The sequence below is a fragment of the Nyctereutes procyonoides genome, unplaced genomic scaffold, assembly GCF_905146905.1.
Source record: "Nyctereutes procyonoides isolate TBG_1078 unplaced genomic scaffold, NYPRO_anot_genome, whole genome shotgun sequence".
Lineage (NCBI taxonomy): Eukaryota > Metazoa > Chordata > Mammalia > Carnivora > Canidae > Nyctereutes > Nyctereutes procyonoides.
This window is the reverse complement of record NW_026575125.1, coordinates 104,532,113-104,550,545: the sequence shown is the minus strand read 5'-3', so window position 1 is coordinate 104,550,545 and position 18,433 is coordinate 104,532,113. Positions and strand designations below refer to the sequence as shown.

At 42.3% G+C, this 18,433-nt stretch overlaps 1 protein-coding gene across 1 annotated transcript in view; it reads right to left on the bottom strand.

The window, feature by feature from the left end:
* ADGRG4 (adhesion G protein-coupled receptor G4) overlaps positions 1-18,433 on the bottom strand; it is a 108,147-nt gene that overhangs the window by 50,010 nt on the left and 39,704 nt on the right. The window contains exons 3-10 of the mRNA XM_055338121.1: positions 12,014-17,857; positions 10,952-11,046; positions 9,024-9,088; positions 7,914-7,945; positions 6,587-6,647; positions 4,546-4,706; positions 2,480-2,612; positions 835-953 (exon numbers count right to left, since the gene is read on the bottom strand). Of these exons, the coding sequence (XP_055194096.1) occupies positions 835-953; positions 2,480-2,612; positions 4,546-4,706; positions 6,587-6,647; positions 7,914-7,945; positions 9,024-9,088; positions 10,952-11,046; positions 12,014-17,857 (6,510 nt within the window). The remainder of the gene's footprint in view (positions 1-834; positions 954-2,479; positions 2,613-4,545; positions 4,707-6,586; positions 6,648-7,913; positions 7,946-9,023; positions 9,089-10,951; positions 11,047-12,013; positions 17,858-18,433) is intronic.

Below are 18,433 nucleotides of genomic sequence, written 5' to 3'. Positions count from 1 at the left end.
ATAAATAAAAATCTTCTAAAAAATAAAAATAAAATGGTTTTGGTTTTTAAAATAGTTTATTTATTTATTTATTTATTTATTTATTTATTTATTTATTTGAGAGACAGAAGGAGGGAGGGGCAGGAGGAGAGGGAGAGAACCTCCAGCAGACTCCACACGAAGCTCAGAGCCCCACTTGGGGCTCAATCTCACAACCCTGAGATTGTGATCTGAGCCAAAACCAGGCACCCTACTGAGCCACCCAGGCACCACAAAACTGTTTTTGTAAAGATTTATTTATTATTTAAGAGAGAGAGAGTGGTGTGCAAGTGAGTAGGTAGAGGAGCTAAGGGAGAGGGAGAAAGAGAGAATCTTAAGCAGACTCTCTGCTAAGCATGGAGCCCGAGGTGGGTTCTCTCTCACCACCCTGAGATCATGACCTGAGCTGAAACCGAGTCAGATGCACTCAGGCACCCCCCTATTAAAACTGTTTTAGGGGCACCTGGGTGGCCCAGTGGTTGAGCACCTGCCCTCGGCTCAGGTCATGATCTTGGGGTCCTGGGATAGAGTCTTGCATGGATAAATAAATAAAATCTTTTTAAAAACGGTTTTAAAATGAAAAATAATAATTAGCCAAAAATTATATAATAAAAAACACTAGAAAGCAAAAAACACTGATGGTCCCAACTTAGCATGCCCCACTCCCACCAACATTAAGTACCTAGTTTCTGAAATCGGATCTTTGTGAGGTAGATTTTCCTACCATGAGGCTTGCCTGTACCCTCTCGTCTCAGGTCAAGCAGACGAACTAACCAAGGTTCCATTATTTCATTAACGTGTACAGAACAGTCTTACCATCACTGATAGTAATGTTAGCAAGATCCATGATCTTATCAGGAAGTCCTTGAAGCAGTTTGCATTGTTTCAACTTTGGTTTTTCCCACTGAGATTTGCCAGTATTGATATTGATTGAGCTGAAAAAGAAAGGAGAGAGGCGCAAAAAGCCTTCTCATTGGAGAATGAGGCCAGAATAGTCTTAAAGTAAACAAATAAGGGACACCATGTAGCTTTGGCATGCCTCCCCTCTGCCCACTCCCAGCCGCTGGGCTGAGATAGGGTAGAGTCTGGTCTCTGAAGTAGCTTCTCGAAACTTGGTTGTTCCAGTCTGTAAATGTAACTACATTTATTAGGCAAGGTAGAAGTTGAAACACTGTATCAACAGAACTGAATCTATCAAACCACCAAGCAAGGAGAACTTATTTGCAACTTTTGAGCCAAGCTGGACGCTAAAAGAACAGAGACGGAGGGGGATCCCTGGGTGGCTCTGCGGTTTGGCGCCTGCCTTCAACCCAGGGTGTGATCCTGGATTCCCGGGATCGAATCCTGTGTCGGGCTCCTTGCATGGAGCTTGCTTCTCCCTCTGCCTGTGTCTCTGCTTCTCTCCCTCTCTCTGTGTCTCTCATAAATAAATAAAATCTTAAGGAAAAAGAACAGAGATGGAGAAAGGCTCCCCTGCCCTGAAGCAGAGCAAATAGCACAAGCAGAGAAAGAGACACAAGGAGGCACCCATTGGAGTCCAGAATAGCAAATGGCCCTTTTTGGCCGGCATGCATGGTAAAAAGGGAGCTTGCAGGTCTTGAGCACTGTATTTTGGAGTTTGGACTTAATACTTGGGGCAACATGGAACCAGAGCAGGGGGAAGGTGAGGAGACTGCTCTAATAGTAGACAAGGGGTAATAGTAAGAGTCTGCACTGGGGTCGTGGCAGTGGGGATGGAAAGGAAAGGCTACATGGGAGCTCTGACTGTGATCACAAAACCAGCATGATTTGCTGACTGATTAGATGTATGAAGAGAGTAGGACCCAGTCCAAGATATTGCCTTCCAACAGAGAGCTTTTAAGCCTCTGTCAAAACCTGCTGCCCTTCTGGTCTGCCTACTTAAGTTAATGGCATAAACCATTAACAGCAGAGAGTCAGAGAAGAGAGACTGATGATTTAAAGAAGGAAAATGATAAGGCAACAATAGAAGGGTGATTTAGTAAATTATTATGGCCCATCAACGAGGTAGATTCTGAAGCAATTTTTCGAAATGGTCATTAAGAAGAAGAACAGAAAACATAGAAAATGTTTGATCAACTATTGAGTGAAAAGGTAAATCACATTATTGAGATGAGGATGGTGATTACTGCTACATAAAATTCCATAAAACTTAAAGGCACACAGGGAACAGAGAGATGAAAAAAAAAATCTGCCAACCTAAAGCCAGCTGTGTTCAGGTGGCGGGATTGTAGGTTACTTTTTCTCTTTTGTCTTCTTGAATATTTTTCTAGAATGCTCTTAGGTTACCTGCGTATACTTAAGTCAGTCCAAAGGGTGAAAGAAGGCGGGATGGAGTAGAGGGGAAGGCGGGAGCCCGCTCAGACAAATGACAGAAGCGTGGCCCCAATTAAGTAGATCTTTGAGTCTCTGAACCAGCAATTAGAACTTGGCCAATACGTACCAGATTCTAGTAGCATTTCCATTCCTGTTTTTTATGCATCTAGTTTGGGCTGTCTCAGTAGGGTTGGTTAAGAGCCATTTATAGGTTCCTTTGTATTTAGAGACTGTCTCCTGGGCTTCACACTTTCCCGGCTCTACAGAGAAACACCACAAGTAAACACCAGCAAATAAAAGAGGAAACTTTTTCTACCAGGCCATTTAAACCAAGGCTTCACTGAAAATACATGAAATGCTGCCTTAAAAAAAAAGCCTCCCAGGTGGTGCCTGGGTGGCTCAGTAGGTTGAGCATCGGCCTTCCACTCAGGTCATGATTCCAGGGTCCTAGGATCCAGCCCTTCATTGGGCTCCCTGCTCAGTGGAGAGTCTGCTTCTCCCCCTCCCTCTGCCCCTCCCCACTGCTTGTGCTTGCTCTCTCAAGTAAATAAATAAAATGTTTAAAAATATAATAAAATAAAATAAGCCTCCTGGGAAAAACTCACACTTAGCCCTTTTCATTAAAACCACAAGTTGAGGGTCCCTGGGTGGCTCAGCGGTTTGGCACCTGCCTTTGGCCCAGGGCGCGATCCTGGAGACCCGGGATCGAATCCCACATCGGGCTCCCGGTGCATGGAGCCTGCTTCTCCCTCTGCCTGTGTCTCTGCCTTTTTCTCTCTCTGTGTGTGACTATCATAAATAAAAAAAAAAAACACCACAAGTTGACAGGACAGTTTTTTTGTCTTGGTTTTTTAAAATGCTACATTTTGGGACACCTGGGTGACTCAGTGGTTGAGCTTCTGCCTTTGACTCAGGGTGTGATCCTGGAGTCCTGGGATTGAGTCCCACATCAGGCTCCCTGCGTGGAGCCTGCTTCTCCCTCTCCCTGTGTCTCTGCTTCTCTCTCTGTCTCTCATGAATGAATAAATAAAATCTTTTAAATAAATAAAATAAAATAAAAATGTTGCATTTGCATTGAAAAAAATTCAGGCCACACACAAAAAATCTTAAGTCCTCAACCTGCCAACTGCCCTCCTTCTGAGGTATCCACTGTTAGTGACAGGAAACCAAAGGGTGACTTCTCCTTCTGGGTAGTTCCTCCCTTCCTAATGCACTCTGGGGTGGATTTGGTTTTAGTAAACCCAGTGTATCTGCCATTGCCAATATTAGACACAAGAGCTCTGCTCTGCTGGTGGTGTGCCAAAGGCAAGGTATTGCTGCCAAGTGTCACATTAAGGGAGAAGTGACCTGGGCTAAGTGTGTGGTAAGTTTCCAGTTTCTACTGACCACCCACTGGGTTTGTGACCCTGATTCCAGAAATCTTTTCTTCAGGTATTGACAGAGTGGCCAGGAGAAGTGGCCCAGTCAGCCTCGTCTGGCCATGCCAGCTTCCTCTGAGGACAGCCATCAAAGCCATTTGCAAGGTGGGCTCTGCCTGTGGCTTCTATGTTTCTCTGCCTCCCATCTCACTGTCACTTGGGATCACAGCCTGCCCTCTGCTACCTAATCAGTTTGTTGCCAAGGATTGTGTGTTCTAACGCCTCTGTGTGTTATCTGGGTTAGCCTGATGTTTTTCCTGCAGTCCACTGGGGAAAAGTAAGAGAGCTGGCAGCCATGGGCAAGGAGATTGGAGTGGTCTAATAGCCTTCCTCTTTACCATTAAAGGAAAGAAATGCCCGTGAGACAAATTCTGGACTGTTCCCAAATCACTTTACTGGATGAATAGCCTGGCTATATCAATCAATAAATTAGCAAGCATCTATTGGACAACTATCGTGTGGAATGAGGAAGCTCCCCAGGCCTCTGGGTATTTATACAAGAGAGACAATCCTCCCACTCTGTTGATAGACTGGCCACTGCTGATAGCCAGAACTGACCAATTGTCTCTGGTAACCCCTTCGTATTTTTCATCAGCTCTTCCGGGTAGGAAGGTTGTCAGGGCAACTGAGCACTGACAATGTGGAAAGGAACATGAAGACAATCCCCCCCCTCCCCGCCTTGTCAGAACTCAGGATGTGTTACTATGCATGCATTATAACCTTTACAATAATGGGAGTGAATGTGTATGGAATACTACCCCCCCCCCCCAGTTACCTAGTTTTTCCACAACGTGTTCAGATTTCACTAATAACGTTAGTTGACCTTGGGTGAAGTTTCCATGTGTGAGGTTGTCATGTATTTTACGTTTGATCCTGCTCATCAATTCGATGGCTGCTAAAGAAGAGCTGGCCTTTAGGATAGCCCGACAAACATAGCTAAAGAGCAGAGCAGAAAAGAACCATGTTGCAGAGAGTCAACATAGTGCCACTTGGCCCGTGGTGCTGAAATTCTACACAGATGACTAAATTGAGAGTCCATAAATAGCAAACATTTTACATCTATTAAGTGGCAAATCTTAAGAAATGATGGAAGACAACATATTGAAATCTTCTGATAAATTTTCATATGCAAAAAAACAAAACGCATTTTCAAAAGAACAGTCAGCAACATTTGCATTATAATAAAATCAACTTGCGGCACCTATGTGGCTCAGTTGGTTAAGCCAGGCTCTTAGTTTTGGCTCAGGTCAGGATCTCAGGGTCCTGGGATCAATCCCAACTCTCAGGCTCTGCACTCAGTGGGGAGTCTGCACAATCCCTCTGCTCCTCCCCCGCTCAAATAAATAAATAAATAAATCTTTAAAAAAGCAAACTAAAATGAAATAAAATGAACTCGCCATTCGTTCTCTAGGAGCTTGTGCTAATTAATAGAGAAGATGGAGTACTCAGGATTTATTACTTCGGAGAAAACCTTTTATCCTTCTGGTCTCCAATTTATCCATCATTACTGCAAGAAGGCAAATGGCACATGCTCAATTAGTCTCTAAAGATGTGTTCTGCAGAAGGCCTATTTCTATAATAGAATAATAATGGAGATAATGGTAGTGATAGTAGCTAACATTTGTAGCACTCTCGCTCCCTGTGTTTTGACTCATGTTACCTACACAACAGCCTTATGAGTAGCGCTATTATGGTCCCCATTCCACAGATGAGGGAGCTGAGACTTAGCCAAGGTCACAAATACCTAGTATATCCCTAGAGTATTCTGTCCACTAAAGGATACATTGAGAAAAAATAGGGCTGTGCTTGACCTTAACTGCTGGAGCAAGGTCCTCAGACATTCTAATTTTCTCTGCTATTCCATTATGGAGCATTTTTTAAGATTCAAAAGCTTAGGGGCACCTGGGCAGTTCAGTTGGTTAAGTAGCTGACTGGCTCAGGTCAGGATCCTGGGATCAAGCCCTGCTTCCGGCTCCCCACTAAGCAGGGAGCCTACTTCTCCCTCTCCCTTTGCCACTCCCCCTGCTCATGCTCTCTTTCTCTCTCAAATAAATAAAATCTTAAAAAAAAAGAGTCACAAGCTTCCCTAGACCTTTTCCCCATTTGTTTTTGCCAATACATCTTTTGGAAGCACACATTTCCTACGTTTCCTACAGCTGTTGAAAGTTAGACGTGCCTGTGTTAACTGAAAATTTCTCTTTGTCCAATCTAAGTCATGTTTCCCTCTCCACTGATTCACGGTCAGTAGAGTCCTTGTCGCCCCACCCTTCCATGTGGAGCCCATCTCTTCCCAGCTCTCATTTTGTCAATCTAAAGAGGACTCCTCACTTTTAAACCTCTCCCTTTCCTGCAACAGACTCTTTACTCTTAGAACCCTGAACATATCAGTGACCTTCCCGTGAGCCCCTCTGAGTTGCACCAAGCAGGGCAACAATAGCCAGCATTCTAGGAAGAGCCGGACCATGGGTCTGAACAGGACCAAGGTTCCTTGCCATGTTGTTTTTCCACTTCCCTGCTCGGTATTTCATGGACTTTTTGGATGACAACACTTTATTCTCCATCCCCAAACAATGGCCTCTTTGAACCCCATTTTCTCTTCACTACAAAGAGGCAGGAGGCAGGCTGCTAGGCTGCACCATGACCAACTGAAACAACTTATTTCTTGAAGGCAAAAGCCCAATTACAGCATCTGTAAAATAACCAGCATGTACTTTGATCTCCTTCTGACAACTCTGACCGACAGGCTGAAAATACAGAATTAAATGGAAGGAAAATCAGAACTAAATGTACCAGCTATGAATAAACTCAGCTCCTACCTGGATAGTACATGGGAAATTGTAGCCATTCCTTGCCCTTCTCTCTGTTCCAAAATAATGCAAAACAAAAGTACATGGTCACTGAAATCTTTAAACAAATATCACATTTGAGTACAGGGCTTATTGTTAACAACAGTAATCATAATCATGCTTTACATTTATGTAACTCATTGCCATTTGCAAATCACCTTCAAAAAAAAATCAATGCACCTAGTCCTCATATTACCCATGTAGTGTGGGCAATGCAGGATTTATCACCCCATTTCCTAGATGATGAAGCTAAGTCTCAGAGAAGTTAAATGATCTGCCTAGTATCACACAACTGGCGAGTCACAGAACTGGGAACAGAATCTGAGCCTTCTGGATCTGGACCCTAACATGATGATGATAATAGTAAACACTATCAAGCATTTACTATGTTCCTGTGCTAAGCACTTGGCATAAATCATCCCATCCCATCTTTCCAACAGCCCTATGAGGAATGGTAATATAGTCATCCTCATTCTAGAGGTGAGAAAACTGAGGCACAGAGTGTTTAATTAGGTTGCCCAAGGTCTCCCAGTCAGGAAGTGGAGGAACAGGGATTATAATCCGGGCAGCCTGATTTTGGGGACCACGTTGTCACCAAAAGGCTTTTTACACCTATTTATTTGAGAGGACTTAGGTCAAGTTATCTATAATGTGTTAAATTAAGAAATTAAGACTCAGTTCTTTATAGAAAGCATTTTAAATGCTGGCAGATTATTTGGAAGGCATTGTAGGCTTGATTGTACTTTGTAAAATCAAAATATTTATCTCATATCTAAATACCTTACTAAGTATGTGCTTATTGATCCTTTTAGAGTCTATCACAGTAAAGCTTTGAGGCACTGGAATAAGTACTGAGTATTGGGGCAAGAATGATGGGAGATAGTTTTATCACACTCTGATTTCAAATCTATACAGATAAATGGTAGATTTATTATGTGAATGTCAGTCTTGCAAACAGTTGTGTCATTCTTGGGAGAACCAGGCTTTTGTCCAAGATGTCTACAACCAAGAAATTCCATTTGCCATTTATAATCTCCAAGTCACTCCACACTCCCATAGCCCACAAAATGTACCTCAAAAAACTGCCCTGCAGGGAGTTCAGAAAAGCAGAAGATGGTTTTCTTACTGGGTTCTTGTGCAGATGCCAAAGAAAGTAATGTAATTTGACCCTCAATGACCACAATTGAGCTTTGCTTGATGTACACTTGGGTAGAAGCACTATTTTACTTACATCTACTCACTCAGGTATTGAAGGAATCACAGGTAGATTCATTTTGAAAATTACTTACTACAGTTTGGTCCATGGTTATTTCTCCCTCAGAAGTGCTTCTGTATCAAAAGCATAAAAAAAATGGTGCCAAATACATTAGTACAAAAGCTCAGGAGAAAGACAACTGTGAGGAAGAACAAGAATTCCCCCAGCTTGGAATTCAAATACTCAGGCTTTAAGGAGACACTTCAAAAGAGCCTGGTCATTATCTGCATACCAAAATGGTAGTAAGTATTTGACTAAACAACCCCACTTCCAGGAATCTATCCCATAACAGTACAGTAAGGGTGCATACAAATATATGTACAAGAGTGGAAATAACTGAAATGTCCCTCACTAGGTAATTGGATATATACATTGTGGTACACCCATGCAAAAGAATCCCATGCAGTCATTAAAACGAATAAGCTAAATCTGTACATATTGGCCTGAAAAGATGTACATGATGTACTTTAAAGCAAGAAAAGAAGGCTTTTTTTTTTAAAGAAGGCTTTAAAACAATATATGTGGAGTAGAATCCTACCCTCTTAGTAAATATATGGCAACAAATCTAGAGGTATAAACCAGAGTTCTTGGACAGGGTAGGGAAAGGCAGTTCTCTTTGTCATGGACTCCTGGATACTACTCAATTCCTGCCAGTTGCACTGCAATCACCTCTCCAAATTTGTGCCCCAGGCAAGTCTTAGACTAGTCAGCGTTCCTCATTTTATTTATTTATTTACTTTTGCATTCCTCACTTTAAACATTTCAAGTTCCCTTTGGAATTTCTAACTCCTAATGAAAGTGCATTATCGGAAAATAAAGGGTCTTATAAATCTTCACCATTGGCCGTTCCTAACCTTCATCCTTTAAGGCATGATTTTTCCCCTAAAGTCACAGAATCATAGCATTTTAAAGCTAAGAGGGGCATTAAAGGTAACTGAATCCAATTCCACCGTTTCCTCCATTTATTTTCTTCTGTTTTGTTCTCCCACTGGCTTTACACCCTACAGAGATAACAGAAATTTCTTCCATATTCTAAAGAGAATCTATACTCAGAAAGGAAGATGCAACTCAAAATGCAGTCCCTAAATCTCAGAAAAAGACCCAGAATGCCCTCAAACTGCCTTCCTCCCACAATATATGACACTCACATACCTGCTTTTAATTTGAATAACCAGATTAGCAACAGCAAATTCACTGTCCTGAAATATAGAATTCAACTGTAAAAGACAAAACATATCAGTTTTAGTATTTTCCCTCCTCTGTCTTAACCCAGGAAAATTACCTGAGACAATGTCATCATTAAGTTGAATTTATTATTTTGGTTAGTTCAACATTTCCATCTGCTCCAGTCAGTTTTTCAATTTTGGGGCTGGATTGTGTCCCCCGCCAAATTCACACGTTGAGGCCCAAACCCCCTAATGTGATTACTTTTGGAAGTAGGGCCTTTAAAAGAGGCAATCAGGCTAAATATGGTCATAGGGTGGAGCGCTAATCAGATAGGACCCGTGTTCCTATAAGAAGAGGAAGAGACCCCAAGATCTCTCCCCCCTCTCTCTTTCTCTCTCAATCTCTGTGTGTGTGTGTGTGTGTGTGTGTATGGTATGTGAGGACACAATGAGAAAGTGGCCATCTGCAAGCCAAGGAGAGAGATCTCAGGAGAAATCAACCCTGCCAACACCTTGATCTTGAACTACCAACCTTCAGAACTGTGAGAAAAGAAACGTCTGTTGTTTAAGCTCCTCAGTGAATTGTATTGTGTTATGGCAGCCCTAGTGGACAAAAATATACCTGTCTATTTTCAAGCACTTATAATCATGTCATATATACTTGCAAAGAAATGCTGGTGGGGAAAGAGAGGAAACAGACATGACATCACCTGTCTGGGAGGCCACTTAGCTCTAGCTTTTAAAATGTAAAATGCTCCTGTCTTTTGATCTAGCAATTCCAGTTCTGGGTATTTATTCTATAGAAAAACTCAAGTGCCTCCAATATTTATTGCAAGGGTATTATTGTCAGCATTGTTTCCAAATAGAGAAAAAAAATAAAAGCAATCCAGATGTCCACCAATGAATGGCTGGATCTAAAAAAACAAATACTACATTACAATCATCTAGTGAAATCCTCTGTATCTGTTAAAGGATATGAGGTAGGTCAATATTTGCAGCATGAATATGCTCAAAGATATACGATTAGGGCAGCCCCGGTGGCCCAGCGGTTTAGCGCCACCTTCAGCCCAGGGCGTGATTCTGGAGACCTGGGATCGAGTCCCACGTCAGGCTCCCTGCATGGAGTCCACTTCTCCCTCTGCCTGTGTCTCTGCCTCTCTCTCTCTCTCTGTATCTCTCATGAATAAATAAATAAAATCTAAAAAAAAGATATACGGTTAAATGAGAAAAAGCAAGTTGCAGAATAGCATAATTATATGGTTCCAGTTATTTTTGTAAAATAACATACATGAATCAGTGTTATTGCAGGTATAGGAAAAAATCTGAATGAATATAACTCAGACTGTGAAGAGGAGTCAATACAAGGAACAGTATTAGAGAAAACATTTACTTTCTGGGTCTCAGATTTCAGTGTCAAAAATTTTTACAGAAAGTATCTGTAAATTATCAAAAAGAAGTAAAGATAAATAAAACATTTCTTGTGGAGGAGAGAAATAATTTAAAATGCAGGAAAAAAATGCAGGAAACGAACATTTGTAAATACAATAGCATAGACTTTGTTATCACTGTTCTCCTACTTTCTCCAAATAGGAAAATTTGACAAAGGCCCAGAATTTGTGTCAGTGGAGGGAAATGTACAGTTCTAAACAAATTAAAATAATAACATCCCATCAAAGCTTTCAGCATTGGCACTGTGAAAGAGAGACCACATACATCCTTATGGTGTTACTTACAGAGTAGATAAATTTGTGGCAAAAAAATCAAAACCAATTAGCTGTGGAATGTATAATGGGTAGAAGAAAGTAAAGCCTAGTTTTAATCTACTCAGTTCATATTAAATATGTATACATATCATATATATATATATCTTCACATATTTTATATGTACCATAAATATTTAAAAGATTATTTTACCCAATTTTCTGCAAATTCATTTACATCACTGATAATAGGGATCCTTGGCTCTTCATCAAACACAGAGAAGCTCATTTCAATATTGTAGAAGGAAACTGTAATTAAAAATGAGATTAATTTCATTCACTTAGTCCAAGAAACTTAACTTCCATAATTTTGGTCAAAATTTCTTGTCATTTTAAAGAGACTAACAATGAAGTCTCATTCTTAAATTTTGCTTAATTTAACTCCAAGGTCAAGAACCAGCACTTTTGGCTCCATATCCAAAAGCAAAACAGATGTACCATTACATTTTTGCTTTAATTATTTGGGCAGTTTCCTGATTGCTACACAGTTGATGGACATTCTGCAAATCCCCCAAATCCTCAATTTTCATTAGCCAACACATTTCCAGTCCTTTTAATGGTCAAGCTGAACAACATCTCACAAGATCACCCTGAGGAAATATTTATTTCTTCCTGTATCTTTTTTTTCCTGTGCCTTTTTTTCTGCTTCAGGTTTTCTCTCTTTTCCTCTTTCTCTTGTCTATCCTATCAGATTTCAATTTGGGAACGTTAAAAGTTGAAGGTATATCCAGTATTTGAGTGAAATGGAAGCCAAATACTCCCTGGCTATGGATCAGCATTCTAAGCTGGCAAGAAGTGGTGACTGGAGAAGCTGAGGCCTGTATAAGAGGAATTCAAAAAAGGCAGGCTAGAGTATCTCCTGGTGTTTGCTGCTATGCCATATCATTCTCTCCTGGGAGAGAGTGAAGTTCCTGGTCCATGTTCACATTGCCAGAGACAGAGCATCAGGAACAAAATGGATGGAAAGGGTGTTAAGAAATGTCATGTTGAATGAAAAGATATATTTGCATTATATTTCAATAAAGCAAAGCTAAGCAAGAAGGCTAGAGAATTCTGTTTGGACAAGGTATCCACTGGACCCACTGTCTGAAGGAGATAAGAAACATCTGTATCATTTATCCTTTTCTGCCTTCAGAGAACTGGCCGCCTTAGAGAACACATGACCTGTTGTGCATGCATTCTGTTAGTGATTAACTGCACATGTTGTGGAACATACCTGTAGACTTAGTGGCAATAAGTGAAGTTGATGTTTCCATAGATAGAAAAGAAGACGTGGGGTCCAGCCAGGTTGTCTCAGAAGAGGAAGAAAGTAGTGAAGACACAGTTGCTGTAGAAGGATGTGTTACTCCAGTGGATGTGAGTGGAAATGAGGCTGTGGTAGCAGTAAGTGTACTGGCGGTTATATTTGGAAGGGAGTCCAGTGTGGGCTTAGGAAGAACTAAAGTAGGGGATGATGATGCAGGTGAGATTTTACTCCATGCAGATGTTACTGTGGGGCTAGGCAGAAACGTGGAACTCATAGATAGGGTGTGGTCAGTTGTAGGAGGCAACCTACTCATTCTGCTAAAGGGTAGAGGTTGAGACACAGTCCTGGAGTTGGCAGTCACAGTGGTTCTGGAAGATGCCTCAGCGAATTTGGAAGTGTATGTACTGGCATTTGTGATTTTTATAGACATAGGGAGAGAAATTGTGAAGCCAGCAGTGATACTGCCCACTGTAGGTGCAGGAGTGGTTTTGGTGAGTGCCGTGCTTATGGCAGCAAAGGGTAGTGTTGTAAATTTAGTGAATGAGTGCGTTGGTGTAGTGTCAGAAGTCAGAAATGTGGACTTTGACACTTCTACTGTAGGAGTTATGTGAGGACTATTGGATACAGTCACCAGTGGAGGACCCAAAGGAAGCGTAGATAAAATCCAAGCCAGTATGGGTGAACTGGTAGCCTCTGAAAGCATAGATCCTGAAGTGGCGCCAGAAGGATTCAGTGTGAGTCTGGTCCCAGGAGTTACAGATGTAGCTGTCTTCTCAAATGTGTGCTTAATGTCAGCCAACGTGATAGGGATAGATCTTGAAGATATTGATGATGAAGGGCTGTCAGACATCCCCAAGGTAGGAAGACTTCCAGGCATGGAAATTGATTTTGCCATAACATCTTCAGATACAAGACCAGTCTGAGAGGCTGTGAATGTCAACAAAGACCCAGGAACAAGGTATGGAGTCTCTGTTTCCACTTTGTGGGGTGTAGGTATACGAGTAGTGGCAGAAATTGGAAGTTGAGATCCTTTAGCTGTGGGTGTGTCCCAGGTAGTCATAAGCAGAGATTTGGTGTTACTAGATGTGATTCTTGTGCCCAGAACTGGAAATTCAGCCATTTGGGATGTAAGAAGAAGAAAAGTCTCTGGAGTAGAGAACTTGGGTGAAAAAAGAAATGATGTCAAAGAGGGTGGAGTTGCAATGGATGGAGTCCATAGAGGATATGAAACAGGGGTATCCACAGATGTAGCACCTTTTGTTAGTTCAGCTGCTGAAGAATTTTCTGACAAGGAAGTCATCTTTTCTGTATTCAAAGAAAGGTAAGTGGTGGCTTTGACACTTTTTGTGGGTCCAGGAATGCTCTTGGAGCTAGTCAAAGATGGAGAAACCTCAATATTCAACGAAGTATGGAGATTATCTGATGGAGTAGATGAAAGCACACTTTCTAGGGCAGCAGTTCTAGAATAAGTATTTGTGAGAGCAGTTACTATACTACTGCTCACAGGAGATAAGGAGCCATTAGTAGTCCCAGATAATATGCCCAGAGTTGTAGTCTCATCTCTTTGTGACAACTGTTGAGTTGTTGATTGAAATGGTGAAAATGTGGTCTTTGAAATGGAAGAAATAGCTCCAGTGTTCCTAGAACTGAGCAAAGAGGAGGCAGTGGTGCCTATGGATGGAGTCACTATCCCCGCTGTAACAGTGGCTGGAATGGTTTTCACAGAGGGAAAAGTTGACTGTGTCAGAGAGGAAAAGGATGTAGGTGTGATCCTGGAGGACACCTCTGTCATTTCTGAAGTAATGGAAGCAGAGGAAAACAATGTGCTTTTTGAAGTAGGCCCAGGTGCAACATCCAATGTAGATGCTTGTAGGGCCATAGTAGTCCTAGGGGTAGTTGAAGATAGTAACGAAGAGAATGGTCCAACTGTTGTGGACGTGTCAATAGAAACAGCAGGAGGTGAGAAAGCAGAGCCATTAACTGACATTGAAGGCATCTCAGACACAGGCCCAGAAGTGGCTGAGGGACTTTTCAAACAGTCTGGGTGTGCTGTTTTAGAATATTTAGTTATTAGTATTGTGGGAGTGGCAGAAACTCTTTTGGAGCTGACAGCAGTGACGCTAACTGGCAGTGAGGACACCTGGTCAATAAGAGTGGATGTTGCCACAGGGGTTTTCTCAAGAAGTGCTGTAGGTGCATTTGGAGTAGAAAGGACTGTAGTGATCCCATCAGTAAAGACAATTGTAAAATTGGCATGAGAAAGTCCAGTCGTGGAAAGAGACAAGGACTCAGGGGAGGTCTGCGCACTTTCAGAAATGGAAGAGGCAACTGAAGTCATCTTAGTTTGAGTTTTCAGGGAAAGCAAGTATGAAAGAGTTGTGTTGACATTTACAGGATTGGATATTCTGGTTGTCCTGGAAGTTACGGTGTCTACAAATGAGGTATCCTGGTGGTATGAGAAAAGGTGAGTCATAGAGGTGGCACTTACTATCATTTTCTCAGTTCTGGGAGTATATACTGAAAGTGTACTGATGCTTTCTTTTTCAGGAGACAAAAGTGTGGTGATTGTCAGAGCTTGTGAAGGGAGGGCTGTTTTCCCAAGACTGGTAGACATTTCTGGATTGTGAGCATCTACTGAGTGACTTAAGATAGAGGTAGGTATAGTCTGTGTGGTTCCAGAAATGGGAGATGAAGCTGAAATCCTGTCAGGTGAAGTGGCAAGTGGAAACTCTGAAGGTGAATGTGTTTGGTGACTGGAAATTGTTGTGGTCTCAGCAAATCCTGAATGTGTCATTTCCAAGGATGAAGTACTCTGGGAGTCTGAAATAAAAGGATTCTCTGATGGGGACATTTCTGTCACCTCCACAGTTCTAGAGGTGTTTCCCAAGGATATGGTCATCTGCTCTTTGTCAGAAGATAAGGTAGAAACATCAGTCACTAATAGGGTGGCGACCAGTGTGTTTCCAAGACGTGTTGAAGATTGAGAAGTGTGACCATCTACTGTAAGCTTATTGGTAGAGGTGTGTGAGGGCATGGTTTCATCAACAACAGAAGTTTCTATGGTGCTAGTAGCCAAGCTAACAACATCTCCACTGCTGTTGAGAGTGTATGGAAGGCTAAGAGCATGGGTAGAAGTCTCCTCCCTTTGAGACATGGGTTGGGTTGCTACTGGTGTAAACACAGTTGAGATCACATGGGTGGAGGACACAACAGGAATGTTGTCGGGGAGAGATTTAGAGCAGACAAGAGTGGGTGTAAATGGGGTTACTGTGTCAGCCGAAGGGAAGAGAAAGGTGGTCTCAGCCATAGTTGCCACAGGAGCGGGAGGTCTCCACGAGGGGACCGGAGTATCTGTCAGAGAAGGAACTTTTGTGGGTGTCATCCCGACAGAGAACACTGTGGCTTCTGAAGTGGTGTGAATCGAGTGTCTGTGGGTAGGCACGGTATTCCTGGTTGTGGAAGCAGTCTGATCCAACGGTGACACCGATGTTGTGGTCACCGTAGCTGATGGTGCAGGGGTTGTTGAGGAATGGGTAGCTGTATGCTGTGGAGGTGAGACACCAGCAGACAAGGACATGGCTATCATGTCTGTAAGGACAGTGGCAAAACTGGTCCCCACTATCCTTGTGGTAGAAGTTCCCAGGAGTTCAGGGAATGTCTGTGTGCTCCCAAAAATGGGAGATGGATTTGGATCCCCCACAGGTGGAGCCTCTGAAGTCCAATGTGCTGTGTGGGTGTGAGTGGAATTAAAGATTTCTGTGGTTCCATCGTAGGAGCTCTTAGGTGTGGTTGTCATCAATTTTGTAGGAAGCCAGCTTCCTCTCACCTCAGTAGTTGTAGTTTTATTATCCAACAGGGTGGTCAACTTTTCAATGTCAGGAAAAGGGGAAGCGGTGACAGAAGCTGTTACCATTTGCGCAGATTCATCTGTTGCTTCCAGCATTGTTGCAAATGGGGAAAGCTCAGTTGTCACCGCTATAGTTGATTTTCCCTCAAGATAACGGGAAGTTGTTTCTATCCTTATCACAGGATGACTGCACCTTTGTGTTGTTGCAGACTCTGGGACAGGGGCTATTGTCTCTCCAAATGCAACTGTGCCATTTGTCTCTATTACTGTGGTCTCAGAAGCACTCTCTTCAGTAGAAACATTTGGTTCAACGTTAGCAAGGGTAGATATTACACCTACTGGTGGAACAAATGTCTCCCTTGGCGTTGAAGGAAGTTCACTTCCAGCTGCTATGGACAGAGGGGTAGGTTTTAGTTGTAAAGTGGTAAGTTTAAACTCAGGCTGTTGGGTTATAGATGTGGTTCCCAAAACTGTGGAGAAATTAGCATACCACAAAGTAGTCAATTTGGATAGAGGTTTTGCGTATCTGTCTGTAGTAGTGCCTGCAGTAATACCAGCACCAGTGATAGTGGTAGCCTTGCTTTCTGAGGGGGCTTCTGGTGGGATAATAGGAGTGCTAGTAGTGGATGAATGTCCTGTATTAGAAGCGTGGAATGCTGATGTCAACAGGGTCTGGTCTGGCCTGGAAGTCTGTGTAGTTTCAATGGTGGAGAACAGATGAGTACCATCATCAGTTATTGATGTGGGACCAGACTCAGAGGCCTTGAATGTGGAAGCTGATCTGGTGGAATTCAAAGGAAGCATGTTTCCACCACCTGTGGGTATATCCTGGGTATATATTGGCCTAGGTGTTATGGGGGGAAGCAGAGTGTCAGTTGCCATGGGGGCAAGTGTGACCCCAAGAGTCAAGGCTGTATGTATAGTCTCAGCATCAATAACTGGCTGTAAACTCTGAGTTCCAGAGAATGGGGTTGATGTCCTGAAAGAAAGGGCCACAGAAGAGGCCTTTTTTGGTATGGAGGTAGATACTATATCCTCCATCCTGGGTGAAGAGACGTCTTGGAAATTTGTAGATGTCAATTTTGTTTCAGTTGTTCTTAGCACAGGCATCATCTCAATAGGCCTGGTTTGGAGCGTTTTTGAATGAACTGGAGATGCTATTTCCATGTTGGTTGTTGCCAACGTGGATGCTGTCTGATTTCTAGGAAATACCGAACCTTCTGGAGCAACTGTGGAGATGTGCACAGACTCAGGTATGAATGCTGATGCAGTACCAACATGAGTGGTTGTAGCTGAAGTATGTTCCACTGTGGACCTAGGTAATGTTCCAGCAGCTGTAGAGGCAAGAAACTCCTGTCTAGCTGTGGAGATAGAAAGTGCCTCAATACCTGTGGATTTGTGTTTGAGCCAAGATGTTGCAGATATGGATGTCAACTCAGCAGATGAGAATAAAGATGTCTTCATAATGGTCGACTGAGACTCAGTCACTGAAGTTTTGGATATAATTGAATTCTTGCTAAGTCCAGATGTGTATAGAAAATTAGCAGCTGTAGTCGGATGCAAGGTCTCAGTAGCAATGGCTTCAGCCATTTTTGTCGTTCTTGTGCTGTCTGAAGATGGAGGTTTAGTTACTTTCATGAAATTGGTAGTAGTGCCTATGGAGGTACTTTTGGTAGGCGGAGTGATGGCTGCTGAAGTAGACAAAATGTCTGCTGTGAATCTGGTTGTCTCAGTTACAGGTGTTTTTAAAAATTTCGGTGCAGTTATTGCTTCTAGAGGTGGAGATGTTGTGTTGGAATATGATATGGCTGTATAATCAGCTGCAAATACAGGCATGCTTTTAAACATTGTAGAAGAGTATATAGTTTCTTGTGGTTTTAGTCCAGTAACTTGGGATGGAGTTGTCAAATCTATTTGTTGTGAAAGAGTTGTACTCATTTCTTGAATTGTTATATTTTCAGAAACAGCTGGAAAATTAGAAAGTATGTGTTACTTTGGATTTGGCTTTAGAAATCAGAGACAATTCTGTTAGAAAGAGCTCTATAATTTTTTCTCATGTTTTTAAGAGGTGATAAGTATCAGATATAATCAAGCCACTTGATTACTTGGTTTTTCTTAAGATGATTTTCTACTTTCTAAAATCTCAATATGGTTCTCAAAATGCCCTCATTATGTAACAAATAGAAGGACATCCATTTCAAGGGTGCCTGCGTGGCTCAGTTGGTTAAGTGTCCAACTCCTGATTTTGGCTCAGCTCATGCTCTGAATCATGAGATTAAGCCCCACATTGGGCTCTACACTGGGCATGAAGCTTGCTTAGGATTCTCTCTCTCTCTCTCTCTCTCTCTCTCTCTAGCTCTCTCCTATGCCCTTTCCAACCCCACTCGCATGCTTTCTCTCTCTCTCTCTCGGAAAAAAAAAAGAATTTCGTGTACAGGATGGATAGGAATGGGAAGACACTGAGAGCAAGGAGACTTTTTAGGAGGCCGGTAGACTCCTCCTCCTCACCTCACTCCCACCAACTCTGTGCCAGCCCAACTTTC